This window comes from Pelophylax lessonae, assembly GCF_965119305.1.
Source record: "Pelophylax lessonae genome assembly, chromosome: 5".
Lineage (NCBI taxonomy): Eukaryota > Metazoa > Chordata > Amphibia > Anura > Ranidae > Pelophylax > Pelophylax lessonae.
Genome location: NC_138772.1, coordinates 346,975,409 through 346,996,850, shown reverse-complemented (window position 1 = coordinate 346,996,850; position 21,442 = coordinate 346,975,409). Strand labels below are relative to the sequence as shown.

The 21,442-nt window shown below is 45.0% G+C and overlaps 1 protein-coding gene across 1 annotated transcript in view; it reads right to left on the bottom strand.

Moving 5' to 3' along the window:
* The window catches only part of CDKAL1 (CDKAL1 threonylcarbamoyladenosine tRNA methylthiotransferase), a 1,263,425-nt gene that overhangs the window by 772,772 nt on the left and 469,211 nt on the right, over positions 1–21,442 (bottom strand). The window contains exon 8 of the mRNA XM_082258657.1: positions 1,765–1,868. Within this exon, the coding sequence (XP_082114783.1) occupies positions 1,765–1,868 (104 nt within the window). The remainder of the gene's footprint in view (positions 1–1,764; positions 1,869–21,442) is intronic.

Here is a 21,442-nt window from a genome sequence, read left to right as displayed (position 1 = left end):
CACCCCCCTCAAATAAGCGCCATGAAGGCTGCATTATTACCGCCCCCCCAATGTAAAACCTGCTAGGGGTAGGGGAATGCTAATGGATACACTAGATTAGTCCTCTGGGGTGCCAGGGAGCCCCTAAGGTCCGACCATTCCAGGGAGGCGCCCACGCCCGCCCGACGACCGCCAAGCGTGTTTGGAGAGACAATTTTGCTCACGATACCACGGTACTAGGTGGGCGCCACTACGAATCAGATCACCTCCCATCCGGGATGGGGGTGCTGTCAGCAAAGGGGAAGTTCAAGGTCAATGCGTCCCAGCGAGACTGTCCACTCGCAAGCGTGGCGAGGCCTAGTTCTGGACTATAACCTGCTCACGCTCGCTTGCCAGGCTGGGAGACCTTAAGGACCTAGATTATCCAGTGCAAAACCGCAGCCCGCTGTTGCTTGTAGTTCCTCTAGATATTGGTCTTCAGGAACTAACTAGTTAAAAAAAAAAAAAAATCACAAACTTTCCCTGTTACAGCTAAGACTGAAGTCCCAGCAGGAAGTTAGGTCCTATTCCTAACAATAGGAAAAACAAACTGATGATAGCAGACTCTGAGGGGTTATGCCTGCAGGGACAGCGCCCACAGGGGTGGTTATGTTTTTTTCATGCCTAGTGCCTATTCCTGGAAGGAGGAGCATAACCCTATGAATCATGAATATAAGAAGATGCTTCTGTCGATGAACGATACAGAAAATGTTTTTTACAGTTTATAAAAAAATAAAAAAGGGAAAAAGGTTATGGGGGATAAGATATTTATTTCAGGTTTACCTTTTTGGTGCTTTTTGAATTCTGATGAACACACACAGATCAGGCATAAGTGGAAGCATACAGAAATGGTCTGCCAGAAACAGTTTCTTCTTTTCTTTCATCTCACATAAGATTTGCAAAATTTGTATTGTGCATGTTGCACGCTTACTGCAGATTGCCAAAGAAAATTACAATATTTGGAAACCAAGTAATCAGAGCCTTGTACTGTAAAATTATGTCTTTCCAAGCCAGTCAATCCCAGAACTTGTGTATAAATCCTTAAAAATATTTATTTTTTACCAAATAGAAAGTAAATATCATTTGATAAGGCTGCATTCACATGTCAGCTTATAATCGCGGGCAGAACCGCCGCGGTTCCGCCCGCGATTCGGAGATTTATTGCAAATCGCGGGACGCCTAGCGTTGCCCGTTGATTTGCAATAGCCCCCCAAACGCCGAGCGATGTTGCCGCGATTTACGCCCGCCGAATCGCGGCAACATCGCGCAAACAAAATCGCGGGACGCAATACGCTCCAAAAAAGTACAAGAGCTATTTGGAGCGTATTGCGTGCCGCGATTTTGTTTGCGCGATGTTGCCGCGATTCGGCGGGCGTAAATCGCGGCAACATCGCTCGGCGTTTGGGGGGCTATTGCAAATCAACGGGCAACGCTAGGCGTCCCGCGATTTGCAATAAATCTCCGAATCGCGGGCGGAACCGCTGCGGTTCTGCCCGCGATTATAAACATGTGAATGCAGCCTAAAACTTGTGTGTGTACGCACATTCATTACTTATGTGTACCAACAAATTATCCTCTCCCCGTCAAAAAGGATATCCCAGCATCATATGATTTTTTTTTTTTATACCTTGTTCATGTAGACATTACCAGGCTTGTAAAATTCTTGCAGCGGACAGGTTCATGGTTCCTATAAACTTAGAATACCCCCAACATGAAACAAGCGAAAATCCCACAGTTTGACCATACCTTGAAAAGACTGCTTTGCTCGGTCAACCAGTTCTTCTATAGAATAACTTGCAAGCTCTCCCCTTGCATGTCTTGTTTTGCAGTAGGTACACGCATTTAGGCACCTAAAAGATAAAATACCAACAATAATGTATGCTTGAAGAGTGCAGATTTGTCTTGTAAAACATAAAAACTTGACAACTATATACGTTGCAAGGCTTGTAGCAAACTTGTTCTGTATATAAAGCATAGTGGATACATTTGCTGAACTATTTAAAGATTAATCTTGTGTAAATGGAAATATGCTGACCCAGTAACATTCCTAATGTGGGCTTGCAAAGATAGTGTATTGTCAAGGATGACACACAGACTCCTTACCTGAGGGGAGGGAATGACTGTGGAGTTATCAATATTAGCTGAAAAATTGTTAAGCTTTGTCAGCGTGGATTACATGCCAATGAGGAGAACCTCGGTTTAATCACGATTTGTTTAAAAAAGTTGGAAGACAGCCAAGATTTTATTTCCTGTAACCAGTGGGTAAGGGGTTTGGTGGAAGGGTGGTAGTAGTTTTAGTGGACAGGTAGAGCTGGAAGTCATCTGCATAGGAATGGAAATGGATGTTAAATTGACGAAATAGGAGACCAAGAGGAACAAGATTGATTATGAACAGAAGGGGCCCCAAGACAGTAGAGATGGTTGAGATTTGAAAGATTTGAATTGGATTTATTAAGTACGACCTGAGTGAGAGGATTTAAATCAGTTCAGAGATGTTTCAGTGAATTCAATGGAGGCTAGTCTGTCAAGGAGGATTTTATGAGAAATGGTATAAAAGCTGCAAATTGATTGAGGAGGATGAGGATAGTTATGAGACCAGAATCAGCTGCCATGAGGCGATCATTTGTGATTTTTACCAAGGCAGTTTCAGTGCTATGGAGGGGACAGAAACCGGAAACTTATTGCAGATTCTGAGGTTTCTCTATTCTTAACAAATACAGATTGTAGCATTCCTTTTTTTCTAACTTGTGCTAAATGGGAGTACCTTCCTTAATGAGAAAGTATTCCCAAAAAATGGCACTCAGTAATGCCTGTCATTAGACTATCTCTGTGAAGACATATGAGAAAAGCAGTACACAATCAGAAAACTTAATATATGGCAGAGTTCTGTTTACATTGTATGGAACAGTCCGCGGTTGCTATACTGCAAGGAAACACTTGAATTTGCTTTAAAAAAAAAAAAAAAAAACTCCGGGATGGTGGCCTAATAGGCAGTGGCAAAAAAAAAAAAAAACATATCTGAGACTGGCCAATAAAAAGAAAAGATTAAGATGGGAAAAAAAACAGACATTGGACAGAGGAAGATTGGAAAAAAGTGTTATGGACAGACAAATCTAAGTCTGAAGTGTTTGGATCACACAGAAGAATATTTGTGAGACGCAGAACAAGTGAACAGAAGCTGGAGGAGGAGTGCCTGACGCCATCTGGCAAGCAAGGTGGAGGTAATGTGATTTTCTAGGGCTGCTTTGGTGCTGGTAAAGTGGGAGATTTGTACAAGGTAAAAGGGATTTTGAATAAGGAAGGCTATCACTCCATTTTGCAACGCTATGCCATACCCTGTGGAAAGCGCTTGATTGGAGCTAATTTCCTCCTACAACAGGACAATGACCCAAAGCACACCTCCAAACTATTAAAGAACTTTTTAGGGAAGAAGCAGTCAGCTGGTATTCTGTCTGTAATGGAGTGGCCAGCACAGTCACCAGATCTCAACCCTATTGAGCTGTTGTGGGAGCAGCTTGATCGTATGGTATGTAAGAAGTGCCCATCAAGCCAATATAACTTGTGGGAGGTGCTTCAGGAAGCGTGCGGTGAAATTTCTTCAGATTACTTCAGCAAATTGACAGCTAGAATGCAAAAGGTCTGCAAGGCTGTACATGCTGCAGATGGAGAATTCTTTGATGAGAGCAAAGGACAAAATCATTATTTCAAACCTGGTCAATGTCTTGACTATATTTTCCATTCATTTTGCAACTCATTTGATGAATAAAAAAGTGTGAGTTTTCATGGAAAACATGAAATTGTCTGGGTGACCCCAAACACGGTAGTGTAAGCATAGGGTTTTTACTTGCGTTTAGCTGCATTTTCATATGATAAAATATCATTTTTTCATTCAAATCCAAATCAGAAACTCCAAACACCAACAAATGATTCCAAACCTGCATTAAAAGTGATCTGGAAAGCATAAAAATTGTTTAAATCTCTCTGATAACTTCTCATGTATTTAGAAAGCTTCAATTCTGAAGTGTCAATGAGGCGTAAAAAAATTTAATTGGCTTATTTGCTCCTTTTGGTTTGCTAAATAAATCAAAGTATTTTGTTATATCGGTTTAATAAATGCAAGAAAATGTGTTGATTTTTTCTTTAAATCCTGTAAGCAGATAACTACTTTTAGGTATGAATGGGGGGGGGGGGGGGTGACCAGCGCTATGGAGTGATGGAGACAAATGTGTATAGGTGTAGAAGCTGCCACCAACCAGTCCCTAAAAAATTAGGAGCCAACAATGTATGAGAAAAAAGGGGGACAGGTTGGAAACGGCACTACCTGGTATTATAGATGTGCCAAGATGCTACAAAGTGATCTTATCATAAACCATATAACATATAGATGGTGAGACAATATATAATTTAACCACTTTACCACCGGAGGATTTTCCTGCTAAAAGACCAGGGGTTATTTTGCGATTTTTTACTGCGTGACTTTAACGGACAATCGCGCGGTCGTGCGACGCTGTACCTAAACGAATTTCACGTCCTTTTTTTCCCACAAACAGAGCTTTCTTTTGGTGGTATTTGATCACCTGTGCGATTTTTTGATCACGCGCTATAAACAAAAAAAGAGCGTAATTTTTGCAAAAACAACAATATTTTTCACTTTTTTTTATATGAAATTCCCACAAAAAAAAATGTAAAAATCAAAATTTTTTAAAATTTTCGGCCAATTTGTTTTACGCTACCTATGTTTGGTAAAAAAAAAATCGCAAAAAGCGTATTTTGATTGGTTTGCGCAAAAGTTATCGCGTTTACTAACAAAGGGAAAGATTTTTGTCATTTTTGGTGTTTTTTTTTTTTAACGAGTAATGGCGGCAATCTGCGATTTTTTTTGCGGTACTGCGACATTGCGGCGGACAGATCGGACCCTTGACTGACATTTTTGACACTTTTGGGGGTACCAGTGACATTACTGCAGTAATCAGTGCTATATATATGCACTGTTACTGCAAAAATGACACTGGCAGGGAAGGGGTTAACAGTATTGGACAGGGAGGGGTTAAGTGTGTCCTAGGGGCGTGATTCTAACTGTGCAGGGACAGGTCTTCTAGTGTAAAAACAAAGATCAACAGTTCTACATAGTAGAACTGTTTGATCTTCACTTTTACACAGGGAGAACTGACAGGTGGCTTGTTTACACAAGCCGCTCTGTCTTTCTCCCGCTGTACCGGCGATCGTAGTGTGACCGGCGGACATCGGGTCCGCCAGTCACACTCCCGCACTCCTCCGTGAAAGAGCCGAGGCGGGCGCGCGCCTCAGCGGGCGCGCGCCCGCCCGCTATTGGCTCTGGAAGGAGTGACAGGCGAGTGACGTAGACCTACGTCACTCTGCCTGGCCGGGGCCGACTGCCGCAGTAAATATACTGTGCGCAGTCGGCAAGCGGATAATAAAGTGCTTAGTGCAGAAACGCAGAGACAAAAAATGGGCTAAATGTAAATGTAGGGCGTATTACATTTAGCCCATTTTTTTGTCTCTGCCTTTTTGTCTCAGCGTTTCTGCACTAAGCACTTTATTATATATTGTCTCATAGTTACATAGTTAGTGAGGTTGAAAAAAGACATCAGTCCATCCAGTTCAACCTGTGTGTGTGTGTGTTTGCTGTTAACCGTACATTGTATACCCCTGTAGGTTGTGGTCTTTAAGGTGCCCATCTAATAGTTTTTTGAAACTATTGATGCTCCCTGCTGATACCACTGTTTGCGGAAGAGAATTCCACATCCTTACTGCTCTCACAGTGAAGAACCCCCTGCGTATTTTAAGGTTAACCGCTTCCATACAGAGCAGTTAGACACCCTTCCTGCCCAGACCAATTTTCAGCTTTCAGCACTCTCACACTTTGAATGACAATTGCTCAGTCATGCTACACTATAACCAAACAAAATTTTTATCATTTTTTTCACACAAATAGAGCTTTCTTTTGGTGGTATTTGATCACAACTGGGGTTTTTTTTTTTCGTGATATATGCAAAAAAAGAGCAAAAATTTTGAAAAAAAAACACTTTTTTTAGTTTCAATTATGAAATTTTGCAAAAAATAAATTTTTCTTCATACATTTGGGCCAAAATGTATACTGCTACATGTCTCTGGTAAAATTAACCCAAATTAGTGTATATTATTTAGTCTGTGTGAGTCTAGAAGCTATGGTACCAATTACTGAAAATTGATCACACCAGATGTACTGACTGCCTATCTCCTTTCTTGAGGCCCTGAAATGTCAGGACAGTACAAATACCGACCAAATGACCCCTTTTTGTAAAGTAGACAGTCCAAGGTATTTAGTAAGAGGCATGGTGAGTTTTTTGAAGTTGTAATTTTTTCCCACAATTCTTGGGAAAATGAAGAAAAAAATTTTTTTTTCTTTTTTTTCCCACAAAGTTGTCAATTTATAAGCTATTTCTAACACATAGCATGTACACAGCAAAAATTACACCCAAAAATACATTCTGCTACTCCTTCCGAGTATGGCGATACCACATGTGTGAGACTTTTACACAGCCTGGCCACAAAAAGAGACTCCACGTCCAAGAAGCACATTCAGGCGTTCTAGGAGCATAAATACACATAAAACTTTCTTACTACCTATCACACTTTTCAAGGCCCTAGAGCACCAATACAATGGAAAAGTCCACAAAATGACCCCATTTTGGAAAGCAAACACTCCAACGTATATTCTATGAGGCATTATGGGTCGTTTGAACATATCATTTTTTTCCACAGGTTTTTGGAAAATGTGGGAAAAAAATGAAAACTTTTTTTTTTTACACAAAGTTGTCAATTTATAGGATATTCCTAACACATAGCATGTACACAGCAAAAATGACACCCCAAAATACATTCTTCCACTCCTCCTGAGTATGGCAATACCACATGTGTGAGACTTTTTCACAGCCTAGCCATATAGAGGGGCCGAACATCCAAGGAGCATCATCATGCATCCTAGCCACTTGCCTAGGCCTATTTTTGACATTTGGTGTTTACAAGCTAAAATCAGTTGTTTTGCTAGAAAACTGCTTAGAACCCCCAAACATTATATATTTTTTTTTAGCAGAGACCCTAGAGAATAAAATGGAGATTATTGCACTATTTTTTATCACACCGTATTTGCGTAGCGGTCTTCCAAACGCAATTTTTTTGGAAAAAATTCACTTTTTTTAATTTAAAAATAAGAAACCAGTAAAGTTAGCCCAATTTTTTTCCATAATGTGAAAGATAATGTTACGCCGAGTAAATAGATACCCAACATGTCATGTTTCAAAATTGCGCACGCTCACGGAATGGTGACAAACTTTGGTACTTAAAAATCCCCATAGGCGACAATTTAAAAATTTCTACAGGTTGCCATCTTTGAGTTACAGAGGAGGTCTAGGGCTCAAATTATTCCCCTTGCTCTAACGATCGCGGCGATACCTCACATGTGTGGTTTGAACACCGTTTACATATGTGGGCGGGGTTTCTGTATGCATTCGCTTCTGCGCGCGAGCTAACGGGGACAGGGCGCTTTAATTTTTTTTTTTTTTTTTTACTATTTATTTTATTTATTATTTTTTATTTTTACACCGTTTAAAAAAAAAAAAAAAATTGATCATTTTTATTTCTATTAAAAGAAATGTAAATATTCCTCGTAATAGAAATAGGCACGACAGGACCTCTTTTTTGTGAGATCTGGGGTCAAAAAGTCCTCAGATCTCACAAGTACACTAAAAGATAGAAAAAAAAAAAAAATAATAATAATTATAATATAAAATGAAAAAAAAAAAAAAAAAAGGACCTTTAAACCGGTTGCTAGGCAACATTTTCCGTAGCTCCGGTCCTCCAAGACCATAGAGTCAAGTGAGGGCAAGCTTGCCCTCACTCGACATCCTGTCTGTGAGGATTCGGGACCGGATCGTTTTCCCCGCTGCCGGCGGGTCCGGTAAGCGGGGAAAGGGACCGGAACGCGTCGGGAGGGGGGGGGCGCCTCTTCCGCCATCCCGGAAGGGTGATCCCACGGCGAATCCGCCGCTGGGACCACCCTTATCGGAAAGCCAACCGTCCACCGTTTAAAAAAATACCAGGGTTATGGCAGCTATCTGCTACCATAACACCGGTATTTAGGTTTAAACGGACGACGTATATAAACCTTTTTGGACTTGGACATGGTGGCTGTATGAAGGGTGACAGGTACTCGGGTACTTTGTTGGGCAGGTGACAGGTACTCTGGTACTGATGAGCAGGTGGCAGGTACTCGGGTACTCCGATAGGCAGGTGACAGGTACTCGGGTACTCTGATGGGCAGGTGACAGGCAGGTGATAGGTACTGATGAGTAGTACTCACTGACTGATAGGTGATACTGTACTGATGGGTACTGATGATCAGTACTGATAGTGATGGGTACTGATGAGCAGGCGGCAAGTACTTGGGTACTTCAGGCGTCAGGTACTCTGATGAGCAGGTGGAAGGTACTCGGGTACTCTGATGGGTAGGTGACAGGTACTCAGGTACTCTGATGACGGGTACTCCGTTGACAGGTACTCAAAGTACCCGAGTACCTGTCATCAGAGTACCCGAGTACCCGTCATCAGAGTACCCGAGTACCCGTCATCAGAGTACCCGAGTACCTGTCATCAGAGTACCCGAGTACCTGTCATCAGAGTACCCGAGTACCTGTCATCAGAGTACCCGAATACCCGTCATCAGAGTACCCGAGTACCCGTCATCAGAGTACCCGAGTACCCGTCATCAGAGTACCCGAGTACCTGTCATCAGAGTACCCGAGTACCTGTCATCAGAGTACCCGAGTACCCGTCATCAGAGTACCCGAGTACCTGTCATCAGAGTACCCGAGTACCCGTCATCAGAGTACCCGAGTACCCGTCAGAGTACCCGAGTACCTGTCATCAGAGTATCCGTCATCAGAGTACCCGAGTACCTGTCATCAGAGTACCCGAATACCTGTCACCAGCCCATCAGAGTACCCGAGTACCTGTCATCTGAGTACCTGATGACAGGTACTCGGGTACTTTGATGGGCTAGTGACAGGTGCTCTTTATTGGGGGGGGGGGGCAATCAGTGTGTTTGGGGTGCACTATGATTGGTAACTAGCTGTTACCACAATCTCCTCCTCACACAGGATCAGTGTGTGAGGAGGAGAACACGGTGACAGCTAGTTACCGTGTTCTCTGTTGACATTTGTGACCGGCTGTGATTGGACACAGCCGGTCACGTGGTAAAGAGCCAATTTCATTGGCTCTTTACCTAGATCGGGGATCGACTCTGTCCGAGGGACGAGCCTCGTCCCCGATCGCTGCTCTGCGCGCCCCCGGGGGCGCGCATTGCAGAGAGAACGAGCGGCTCGTGCTGGAGCCGCTCATGTGATCGGCTGTGATTGACACAGCCGATCACGTGGTAAACAGCCAATTTCTATTGGCTGTTTACCTTGATCAGTGATGGGCTATGTCCGAGGGACGAGCCTCATCCCTGATCGCGCCGCTGCGCGCCGCCGGGGGCGCGCAGTAGCAGCTAGAACGGGCCGACGTCATATGACGGCGGCCCGGATCTAGACAACCACTTTGCCGACGTCATTTTACATGACTCGGTAAGGAAGTGGTTAAACCCCCTTTTCCTATAGTTTTAGTGAGTGGCCACGTGTCTTATTGTATTTCCTTTCTCTGAAAAGGTTTTTTCATATGCTAGGGTTGCCAGTACAATATTCTAGTCTCACCATCTATATGTTATATGGTTTATGATAAGATCACTTTGTAGCATCTTGGCACATCTAGATAACTTATTTTGCCCTTTGTGCACAAAGAGGTGTTATGGAGATAGAGCTTACATCACATGCTTAGGAATTCTGAACTGGTTTGCCATGTCAAAGAGGAAGGTAGAAACATACTATATTTCTGCCACAACAGTAATTTTTTCTGTACTTGCAGCATGTTTAAAAAATACTAGCCTTTGCCTTCTCAGACTCACATCCTATTCACTTTGTGTCACATTCTCCCCCTCTTAGACACTGCAGCTCACAATGAAAGGGTTATGGCAACAAAGACAGTGGTGTCAAGAATGAAGTGGGCAAGGCAAGGGAAGACCAGGTCCTGATTGACAGGTTACAGGCTTGTGAATCAGCAGTAAAAATACTTTTAGCCACGTCGCTACAACATTTTATGATCCCACTGCAGTGAAAGAAGGCGCAAACTACATGAGTGTGGAAACTCTGTACTGAATTCAGAATTGGAGTAGGGTGATTGCCAACTATCAAGGGAAGATGTATTAGGTGTAGGGCTGCAACTAACAATTTTCCGAATCGATCAGTTGGCCGATTAATCTTTCAAATAATCGATTAGTTGGATAATAACCTTAAAAAAGTGTGGTGGATAATTTAGTAAATATTTGACGTTTTTAAAAAAAAAAAAAAAAAAGGGGCAATTTATTCTAAAATATCTCTATGCAGTGGTAAATATAAACTCACATTTTTTATTTAAAGAAAAAAAAAAAAAATAAAAAGACAAGTTTTGTGGATTTTCAACCAGAATTGTAATATATGATGTATTAAAGCTGAGTTCCGGGCACAAAATCGATATTTTTTTTTAGTGCCCGTCCGCTTCTACACCTTCACCTGAAAAGGAATTGGATAGTTAGGTTTTAGGTTTTTTTTTTTTTTTTTAATTTACTCACCTTGTAATTGAAGATCGAAGATACTCACTTAGTCTTCACTTCCTCCCTCTGTGCCGCGGCTCCGTCGTTACTTCCGGGCTTGCACTGATTCCTGGGAGCTGAACGTCATCGCTCCCAGGAATCAATGCGACGGCACCGGCCCTGCTCGTCACTTCCAGTCGACGCCGCATTCCCCTGCTAAACAGCTTCTGGGCATGCCCAGAAGCTGTGGAGGAATGCGGCGCCGCACCGGAAGTGACGAGAGGGGCCGGTGCAGGCGCATTCTGGGAGAAGAAGGCGCGGAAGAAGACGCCGAAGAGGAATGCGCCGGCTTCAGCTGCCCACAAGAGAGATGGAAACGCTGTGGAAGAAATTTTATAAGTGAGTATTTCTTCTAAAAGGTAAGTGCGAACCGGGACAGATCAGAGGCTTCAGAGCTCCAGTCCCAGAAGCCGACTATTCAGTGGAAACGCCGTCAGAGGGAGCAAGCCGCGCTGCTATTGGTCCCGGATCGCACTGCAGGGACCGCGACTCTTTTTGGACATATCGCTGTAAACATACAGGATGCTTGTAAGTGTTTTCTTGTCATTTTATTAATAAATATTGTGGGTAATGCACCATCAGTCCCTTCCTTTTTTCCATTGTGGTCCTCCTGCTGGCACCTCTACCCGTGGATGCCCATAAAGATCTTGGGAAGCTGCATCCGTCCATCTATCCCTCTGGATTTTTCATCTAGTGTGGCCGTTTGTTTGGATTTCCTGGTTCCACAGCATATGCTTCGTTTTCTCTCCTATGTGGTAAGGGTCCATTCATATCACTGGGTGTCACTTTCATACACAGTTATTGCACTATATCATGCTCCATTGGACTTTTGTTTGGTAAGAGGTTAATTCACCTATCACTTCACAAGAGTTCGTTCAGCACGTATTTGTTTGGGAACACCCTTTTTTCCAGATGGAATAGACTCCTCTTCAATCAATTTAGTTATTCACGGACAATTTTGTTTGTTTGATTATTCAGTAAATAGCGCACCATTATACTAAATATTACTAATTATTTAATCTAGATCACCAATTAAAAGCCTGTGTATACTTTTGCACTTTACTCTCGTCTAAAAGAGTGCTAAAACGCAACCAGTTTCCCCTTTGTATCCAGAGTATTTAACTAACTAGCCGCCAATAAGTTATATGCGTACCTAATAGTCACAACTTTAAATGGGTCTACGTTGTTACATTATTTTATTAATTGTAAGAACTAAGTAAAATTATGAGTTGGCATACACAAGTTTTCCTTCTGTTCTATCACCTAAATGGAAAAAATATTTAAAATAATTACATTTCATACATGCAAAAATCTGCCACCCAAAGGAGTGCATTCTGTACCGTCTAACCTATGGAGGAAAAAAAACAGCACATAATCTAGCACAGGCTCCCAGAGCCGTAAGACTTTGAGAAATGACGGGATGGAACAATTCATGTTAGCGTATGGTGCATTTTCCTACTTTACTGCGTGGCTAAAGTTGCCTTGGGCCAAATTTTTACCTTCAAAGGGACATTAAAAGACTTGAACAGGAGGACTTTTGATATCTGAGTCATATTCCTAGCAAACAGGTTTTCACATCTGAAAGAAATCCCAGTTGGAGTGCTACATTGTCTGAGACAAAGGTTAAACTGTTACTGGAAGTCAACCGCTCTCATCTAAGGCAGAAAGGTAGGAAGACTGACCAGACAGCCCTAGATGCTGCAGTGATGGTGCATGTCAGTTATAATAGATCTCATGAGATATGTTGAGAAAACAAACATCCCCAAATGCTGTGTCAGCAGTTGTATAAAGGTCTCATTACTGATAGTATAAAGATAAAAGGCAAGCTCTATATTTCTTTCCTGTCAGTTTGTACACTTCAAGAACTGGCATTTGATAAAAATGTGTCTTTAAGAACAGCTGTCCTGACACCACAAGATCTGACATAATTCTGCCAGTGAACCTTTCCTCGTTTGAGACACCTGAGAAACTATGTTGAAAGATTTATGAAGTGAAACTGGATTAGCATGAGCTGGTAATATACAATTTTGACTGTAAAATCATGAATTCACCAACGATAAATCTGCCTCAAGCGTGATTACATAGATCAAAAGCAAGCAAAAACAGAGTGTTGGTATAATCCCAGCTCTTGCAAAGGTTTAACAAGACATATGCTACACTCAACAGATGCAGAGTACCGCTAGAAACATGGGTCACATTGTAAACGCTTTACACTTTAAAGTAATACTAAACACACACTGTTTAACCTACATTGTCCCTTCTATTTCTCTCTATGGATGACACCAATTATTTAAATAAAAAAAAAAAAAACATCCAAGTACCCTTTTCCTAACTGACATACAGCTGTCACATGACCCAGATCATTCCCAGCCTGTCTGCAGAGAAACAAAAGCAGGCGGAGCTTCTACACCTCTGCACCTGGTCAGGTTTACAATACAAAAACAGCCTTTGGAATACAGTGTAAAAATAAATTAATCTCAATTAATGGTTTTAAATGGTCATACAAATATATATTTGAAATCAAATGTTTATTATTTCTTGGCAACAGCATGGTGTGGGCAGGTTTCTGCCAGTCACATCCCTCCAGACTATGTTTTTAAGAGGGAGGTGAGACTTCCATCAATCCACATATAATATCCCACCCCTATTGTGTTTAGCTGGTAAGTGGGCATGAAGGAGGGAGGGAGGGAGTGGGCTGTCATTCACCACTGTGTATATGCCCTCATGTGACTTTAGGCTGCTCAGATGTTATAAGGAGGAACTGCTCAGCATAGAAACTCACTGCATTGGGGACTTGGACAGAAGGTGGAGAGAGAGATCAGCGTTATAAACCAGGTTTTATACAGACTACAGATAAATCTCACAGTGACTGAATGAGTATGCATAGCGTGTAATAAAGCATTTATTGATTTGGGTTTTAGGAAGTGGGTTTAGTGACACTAAATACTCTCTCTCTCTATATATATATATATATATATATATATATATATATATATATATATATATATATATATATATATATATACATACATACATACATACATACATATATATATATATATATATATATATATATATAGAGAGAGAGAGAGAGAGAGAGAGAGAGAGAGAGAGAGAGAAAAACTGAATTTTTGTAAAATCTTACCTGTAAAATTCCTTTCTCTGAGTCCTCCGACAGTCGCCGCCTCTTCATATTCGTCACATATGGGGTATTAGACTTAGAGTAGCTAGGCAACAGAATGTGTTAACATTAAAGCTTTTAACATATCCCACCCTCAAGGGGTGGTCCCCTCAGTCAATACCCTCCTACTTCCTGCAACCATATCTCAGTTTCAGTGGAATAGCAGTAGAGTATACAACCAAACCCCAAAAGAGGGGCGGGGGCGGCGACTGTCGGAGGACTCAGAGAAAGGAATTTTACAGGTAAGATTTTACAAAAATTCCGTTTTCTCTTACGTCCTCCGACAGTCACCGCCTCTTCATATTCGTCACATATGGGGACGTCCCAAAGCAGTGCAAACATGAGGGGTGGGAAACGCATCCGCGCCGAAAGGCAACGCAGTCTCCGCATCAAAGAAAGGAACCTTACCAAAGGAAGGAAACCAGCTGGGCTACAGGAAAAATAATTGCTCAACAGGAGCAACAACCCAGGAAAAGACAAATAACCAGGGGATAAAAAAACTTATCCCAACAGCCAGAGGTCCCCAACAAGGGACCCTAGGGAATTGCCGCACTAAGAACCTTGCGGCCAAAAGAAGCATCCGCCGATGCCTGAACATCTACTTTGTAGAATTTTGTGAAAGTGTGCACGGTCGACCAGGTCGCCGCCTTACACACCTGGGCTACAGAAGCCCCATGACGACAGGCCCAAGACGTACTCAGAGATCTAGTAGAGTGCGCCTTCACAGGCACAGGGGAAACCTTCCCCTGCAAAGCATAGGCCTGTTCAATGGTCTGCCTGATCCATTTGGCGATGGTAGAGGCCGACGCCGCCATGCCCTTCCGAGGACCCTCTGGAAGAACAAACAAGGAGTCCGTCTTTCGAAAAGACTCAGTTGATTTAAGGTAAACCCTTATCGCCCGAACAACATCCAAAGAATGTAGTCTCACCTCTTTCGGATGTTTAGGCTTCGCGCACAGCGAAGGCAAGACAATATCCTCATTGAGATGGAATTCCTAAACCCGCTTCGGAAGAAAAGAAGGATTAGGTCGCAAGACCACCTTATCCAAGGGAATAACCAGATACGGAGACTTGCAGGACAAAGCCGCCAGCTCCGACACTCTGCGAGCCGAAGTGATCGCAACCAAAAAGGCGACCTTTTTGGACAACATAGACAACGAGATCTCCCTGATCTGTTCAAAAGGAGCACGTTGTAACACAGATAGAACGAGATTCAAGTCCCAAGGAGGCAGAAGACCCCTCCTAGGAGGAACCAGATGCCGCACTCCCTGAACAAAAGTGCCAACCAAGGAGTTGGAAGCCATGGGACGTTGGAACAGAACGGCCAGCGCAGACACCTGACCCTTTATCGTAGCCAGCGCTAAACGCTGATCGACACCTGTTTGAAGGAAGGACAACACTCGGGAAACCGAGTACGTGGGGGTGAAAACCCCCTGGACTCACACCAGGCAAAAAAGGCCTTCCAAGTACGGTAATAAACCTTCCCCGAGGAAGACTTCCTCGCGCTGATCAAGGTATGAACGACCTCTGGGGAGAGACCCTTCTCCTTCAGGACCTCGGTCTCAACAGCCAGGCCGTCAAAGCCAGCGACTGTAAAGCAGGATGGTATATCGGCCCTTGAGACAGGAGATCGTCTCGAAGAGGCAGACGCCACGGGGCGTCGACCGCCAGATTCACGAGGTCTGCGTACCAGGACCGGCGAGGCCAGTCCGGTGCCACAAGAATCACCGTGCTGCGTTCCGAGTGTAACCTGCGAATGAACCTGGACAGCAACTGAATCGGTGGAAACGCGTACATCAGCCTGTACTGATGCCACGGGGCCACTAACGCGTCCGACGCGTCTGCCCGAGGGTCGCACGTCCTTGCCACGAACCTTCTCACCTTGTTGTTGAGACGAGACGTGAACAGGTCCACATCTGGAAGACCCCACTTCGCGCACAACATATGGAAGACAGCCGGGTGGAGAGACCATTCCCCCTGATCCAGGGTCTGGCGACTCAGATAGTCCGCCTGCCAGTTCTCCACCCCCGGAATGTGCACCGCCGTTATCGCCGGGACATGAGTCTCGGCCCAAGACAGAATGTCGGCCACTTCTCGAGCCGCTCGGGCACTCCTGGTGCCCCCTTGGTGGCTGATGTAGGCCACCGCCGTGGCATTGTCCGTCTGCACCCGAACCGGGCAGCCCTGCAGCCGGTCCGTCCAGCGATGAAGACAGAGATTTATCGCACGCAATTCCAGAATGTTGATCGGAAGGGAGGACTCCCCCTCCGACCAAGTTCCCTGGGCGGACAGAACGCCCAGAACACCACCCGAGGCCGACAGGCTGGCATCCGTGGTGATTACCGTCCACGAGATAGGACGAAACGACTTGCCCCCGGACACCATCGGGGACTGGAGCCACCACAGAAGGTCTCTTCTGGTGCGATGACTCAACGAGATTTGAAGATCCAGAGATTGAGGTCGCCCGTCCCACATGGACAGGATCTCCGCTTGGAGACCCCGCGTGTGAAACTGGGCGAAGGGAATCGCCTCGAAGGCCGAGACCATCAATCCCAGACATCTCATGCACGTCCGCAGAGACGAGTGCGGAACGTCCCTGAGGGACCTGACTTCCTCCTGAAGAGTTCTGAGTTTGTCTTTTCCGGCAGGAAGACCTTCGCCTGCACCGAGTCCAGGATCATTCCCAGGTAGGGAAGACGAACCGACGGACTCAGTGTCGACTTTGGAAAATTTATCGTCCAACCAAACTCCTGCAGAGTTTGCATCGTGACAGACAGGTCCTCCTCCAGACCCTGGCTGGTCGCAGACCGAACCAGAATGTCGTCCAGATACCCCAGGACAGAGATGCCCTGGGCTCTCAATAATGCCAGAACCGGTGCAAGCACCTTTGTGAAAACCCGCGGAGCCGAGGCGAGACCAAAAGGCAACGCCACGAACTGGTAGTGATCCTCCGCAATGGCAAATCGAAGGTACCTCTGGTGACCCTCGAAAATGGGGATGTGAAGATACGCATCCTTCAAATCGATGGAGGCCATGAATTCCCCCGGAACCAGGGCAGCCACCACCGACCCCAGGGATTCCATGCGGAACTTGCGAACCCGCACAGAGCGGTTCAGAGCCTTCAAGTCCAGAATTGGACGAACCTTGCCCTCCTTCCTGGGCACGGTGAACAGATTGGAATAAAACTCCCGAAATCTGTCCAGATGAGGCACCGGAACCACCACTCCCTGAGCCCTCAGGTCCCGCACCGCCAGGTGCAGGTCCCGTAAACGCTCTGGAGACAGTTGAAGATTTGAGGGAAAAAATCTGCTCTCCGGCCGAGAGAGAAACTCGATCTTGTAACCAGATCGAACGATCTCCTGAACCCATCTGCCCCGCACGCGGGCCAACCAGGGTTGAAGAAAACCGAGCAAGCGTCCCCCCACCCCAAAACTGGGTGAGGGCGCCCCTTCAGGCCGCACTGTTATGGGCTGCGGATCCAGATTGACCGGACTTCTGTTTCCCAGACCAGGGCTTCTTCTGAGAGCCTTGACCTTTGAACGGTTTGCCCTTGTAGTGCGACCGAAAGGCACGAAAGGACCCCTGAGGGGGCCGAAAATTAGCATGCTTCTTCCCAGAAGCCCCCTTAGCCTTGGGGAAATGGGGCAAGAGAGTGCTCTTACCTCCGGTGATCCCCTTAATCAACACATCCAAGGACTCCCCAAAAAGGCGAGACCCATCATAAGGCAGATTGGCTAAGGTCTTACGTGAAGATTGATCCACCGACCAACATTTCAACCAAACCAGGCGGCGAGACAAAACCGCCACGCTGTGCACACGTGCAGCCAACGGGACTAAGTCCAAGTCCACATCACACAGATACATGACACCCTGGTGGATTTGATCCACCATATCCAGGGTCGCCGGCGAGGCCGAATCGGCCACTAGGACGCGCCTAAGCATCTGCGTCCAACTTGCGACAGCCTGGGCCGCCATGAGAGAGGCAAACAGAGCCTTAAGCATAGAACCCGTAACAGAGTAAGTATGACGGGCAAGAGACTCCAATCTCCTATCCGTGGCATCACGGAACACTGGGGAATCCTCTGCAGGAATCGCAGTGGATTTGTTCAAAAACGCAATTGCGTGATCCACCGGGGGTGGCACACACCACCGTTCATCAGTGGAAGGCGAGAAAGGATAACGCAGCTTGAACCCACTAGATCCAGGGAGGAGCGGGACCCCGATAAGGAGGCCCCCGCCATAACAGCCCCATCACCTTCACCCTCAGAATCAGAGGAAAGAGAAACTCTGGGTCTCTTAGTAGATTGAACAGCCACCAGCATCTGCACCTGAGCAGCAAGGCCAGCCACAATAGTGGCTAAATCCCCCCCCTGGGGGGGAAACAGCGGTCCCCTGGCTTTCCACCAAGGCGGTAGGAAATTTGCCCTCCTGAGAATCCATTGCCCCAATATCAAATGCAGGATAATAAAGGGTTAACTGCCCCTTTAACAAGCGCGGCGAGCGCAGCCCACCGCACCACACACAAGCACAATGAGACCCCCACAGGGACAATAAAACTGACACAGGCAATGGATAAGAAGGATATAACCTGAGGCGACCCTCGCCGCTGCTGCTGCCTCGATCGGTGTACCCGGGAGAAGAGGAAGTGATGCGGCCAGGGCGCTCTATTAAAGCCTATGGGAGGCTACAAGAAAATGGCCGCCATGCATGTAGAACATGCGGCCGGAGCGAATGTAGGCAAAATGGCGCCGTTTGGCGCCGAAACCGCCGCTCCACAGTACAGTAATGCACACATGTTATCCATATATAAAAAAACATGGTAGATCGCCGCAGCGATCGCTGTATAGTGCCCAAACATGCCACAAAACATGCCCCACAGCACACAGCTTCTCACACTGACAAGGCTGACACACATAGTGTCACACAGCTCCCCCCCCCCTTGCAGCCCACAGCATGCAGCCGAGTGATAGGGAGACAAACAGTGAGAACAGAGGCAGGTTACACAGTCCCAGACTGACACCCCCCCCCCAGACAGACAGGTCCCCACATAGATACACTTACCTCACAATGGCGTGGGGGACCCGCACAGGCGAACAAGCCGCTGCACATGAGGCAGGGAGAGTCGCATACAAGACGCACAGAATGGGGTTAAGAAACCGCACAGCATCCAGTGAGGTAGCCACCTCACCAATCATCCCTGCACCGAACAGGGATGGGTCGTTCACTGTGCCAGGAGCGTTACCTGGCTGAACGCTCGATGGCAGGCTGGGAAGCCACTGACCCATGACCTGCGACCAGGGGGATCAGCCCGAGACCCAGCCCGCATGATCCTCTTCATCAGAAGAACTAATGCTGACAAAAAGAACAGCTAAGTAAAGGTAGAGAGAAAACTCAAACAAAAAATCAAAAAAGAAGAAAGTCTGGGGCACAAAGCCCCAGCACAACTCCTGACAAGCTAGACATTGAAACTGAGATATGGTTGCAGGAAGTAGGAGGGTATTGACTGAGGGGACCACCCCTTGAGGGTGGGATATGTTAAAAGCTTTAATGTTAACATATTCTGTTGCCTAGCTACTCCTTCGGAGCAAAGTCTAATACCCCATATGTGATGAATATAAAGAGGCGGCGACTGTCGGAGGACGTAAGAGAAAATGTATTTTTTTGGATAGAGTAGCGAGTGGTTAAAGAATACCTTTACCCATCCATAGCAAAAACATTAGCTTTGGTAATATTATACAAGCACCATGCCTTAGTGGCTGAGAGCTATGAAGTCAGTTCATTCAGAAGTGTAAGAAAAAAAAAAAAAAACACCTTGTTGTGTGACAAGTTAATCTGAATATTTAAAAAAAAGGGTGTTTATTTTGTATCTGATAAAAAAAATCCTTAATAAAAGTGTAAACGGAAATAAAATATATCATATTTCCATAAGAAAACAATTAATGAAAATGTAATAGCAAAAAAACAATCAAATCTCTGTATCAATGTGCTAAAAAGAACTGTGCATAATTCTAACCAAGTCTCTATAGCAACAATGTGTCTGGAAACCTTATTGTGCCAAAAAAAAAAAAAAAAGTGCTCTTAGAAAATATTGGAGTTATTTTCTTTCATCATCTGTGAATTCATATTCCACAAAGTGCTACAATGCTTCAAGCAAGTAACAAATGAGGCTTATTTCTGTATATTCTGTAATTCACACTGCTATCCTTGAAGCCCGCATTTGTTCCAAAAACCCAAAAGCCGAAACCGAAAGTGCCGCCACATGCAATAACGAAGCATGGTGCGCTCCCTCTGTGGGAAGAATGAGATTTTTGACTTACCGTAAAATCCATTTCTCTGATGTTCATTGAGCGCCTCACCTTCTTGAACTTGACTACGCCTATGGGGAAGTCCCAGGGGGTATACTCAAACTCTCTGCTATTGTTACAAGCAGTGTCAGAAGAAAAAAAAAAAAAAAAACTCCATAGTGGGGCAGGTGCGGTGTCAAACATCAGAGAAAACTGGATTTTTGTACTTACTGTATGATCCATTTCTCTGAGTTCATCAACGGACACAGCGCAGCATAAATCATAAACTAGTGGGTTATATTGTCTCCTCCAGGAGGACTAGGCAGAACAAAACACCTACCTACGCCCATGGGCCGTCCTCAGCTGGTATATAACACCCCTCTCTGCTCTAGCTAATCAGTTTAGTAGCAAGCCGAATTAGAAGTATCAGAACTTCATAGAAGGGCGCAGTGCTGGGTCCGCCAATAAACTCAGAGAAATTGATTATACAGTAAGTAAAAAAAAAAAATCAAATTTTCTATTTCGTTCATTGACGGACATAGCGCTCCATAAATCCTAACTACTGAGACTTCCAAAAGCAGTGTCAAAAGGAAAAAGGAGGGATGTGGAAAATTACCCAAGACTAAACATAACCAGGACATGCGATTCTTAACTGGGTCACAGGAGCCCCGTCTGAAAAATAAAAGTTAAAAGAAAGACACACCTCAAAAGGGAACGGCCCCTCTTAAACAGCAGCCTGCAAAACTTTGCGGCCAAAAGCAGCATCTGCAGATGCCAAAGCATCTACCTTTTGTGAGTTTTGTTTAGGTATGCACTGATGACCAAGTGGCCGCCTTGAAAACTTGCAATATTGATGCCTGATGACGGAAGGCCTAAGCAGCACTCAGCTCCAGAGTAGAATTCCCTTATTACCCGGCTTTCAATAGCTAAGCCATTAAAACCAGTGACTGTGAAGCAGAATGGTAGATCAGCCCTTGAGACAACTGGTCTTCTCTGAGAGGAAGCTCCCAAAGGACATTTACAGCAACCATGATTGGAAGATCATCGCTATTGATTCCTCGCAGGAACTGCGGAAGAAGCCATAGCTGACTATGCTACTGGCCTTACCGTGGCCCTTGGACGCCAGCAGCGTCTATCAGAGGATCCCGTGACCTTGTCACGAACTTTGGTATCCTATGGAGCCGAACCTGCTAAAGGCTCTGCATGTAAGACTGTGCAAACAGAACCGTCTAGAAG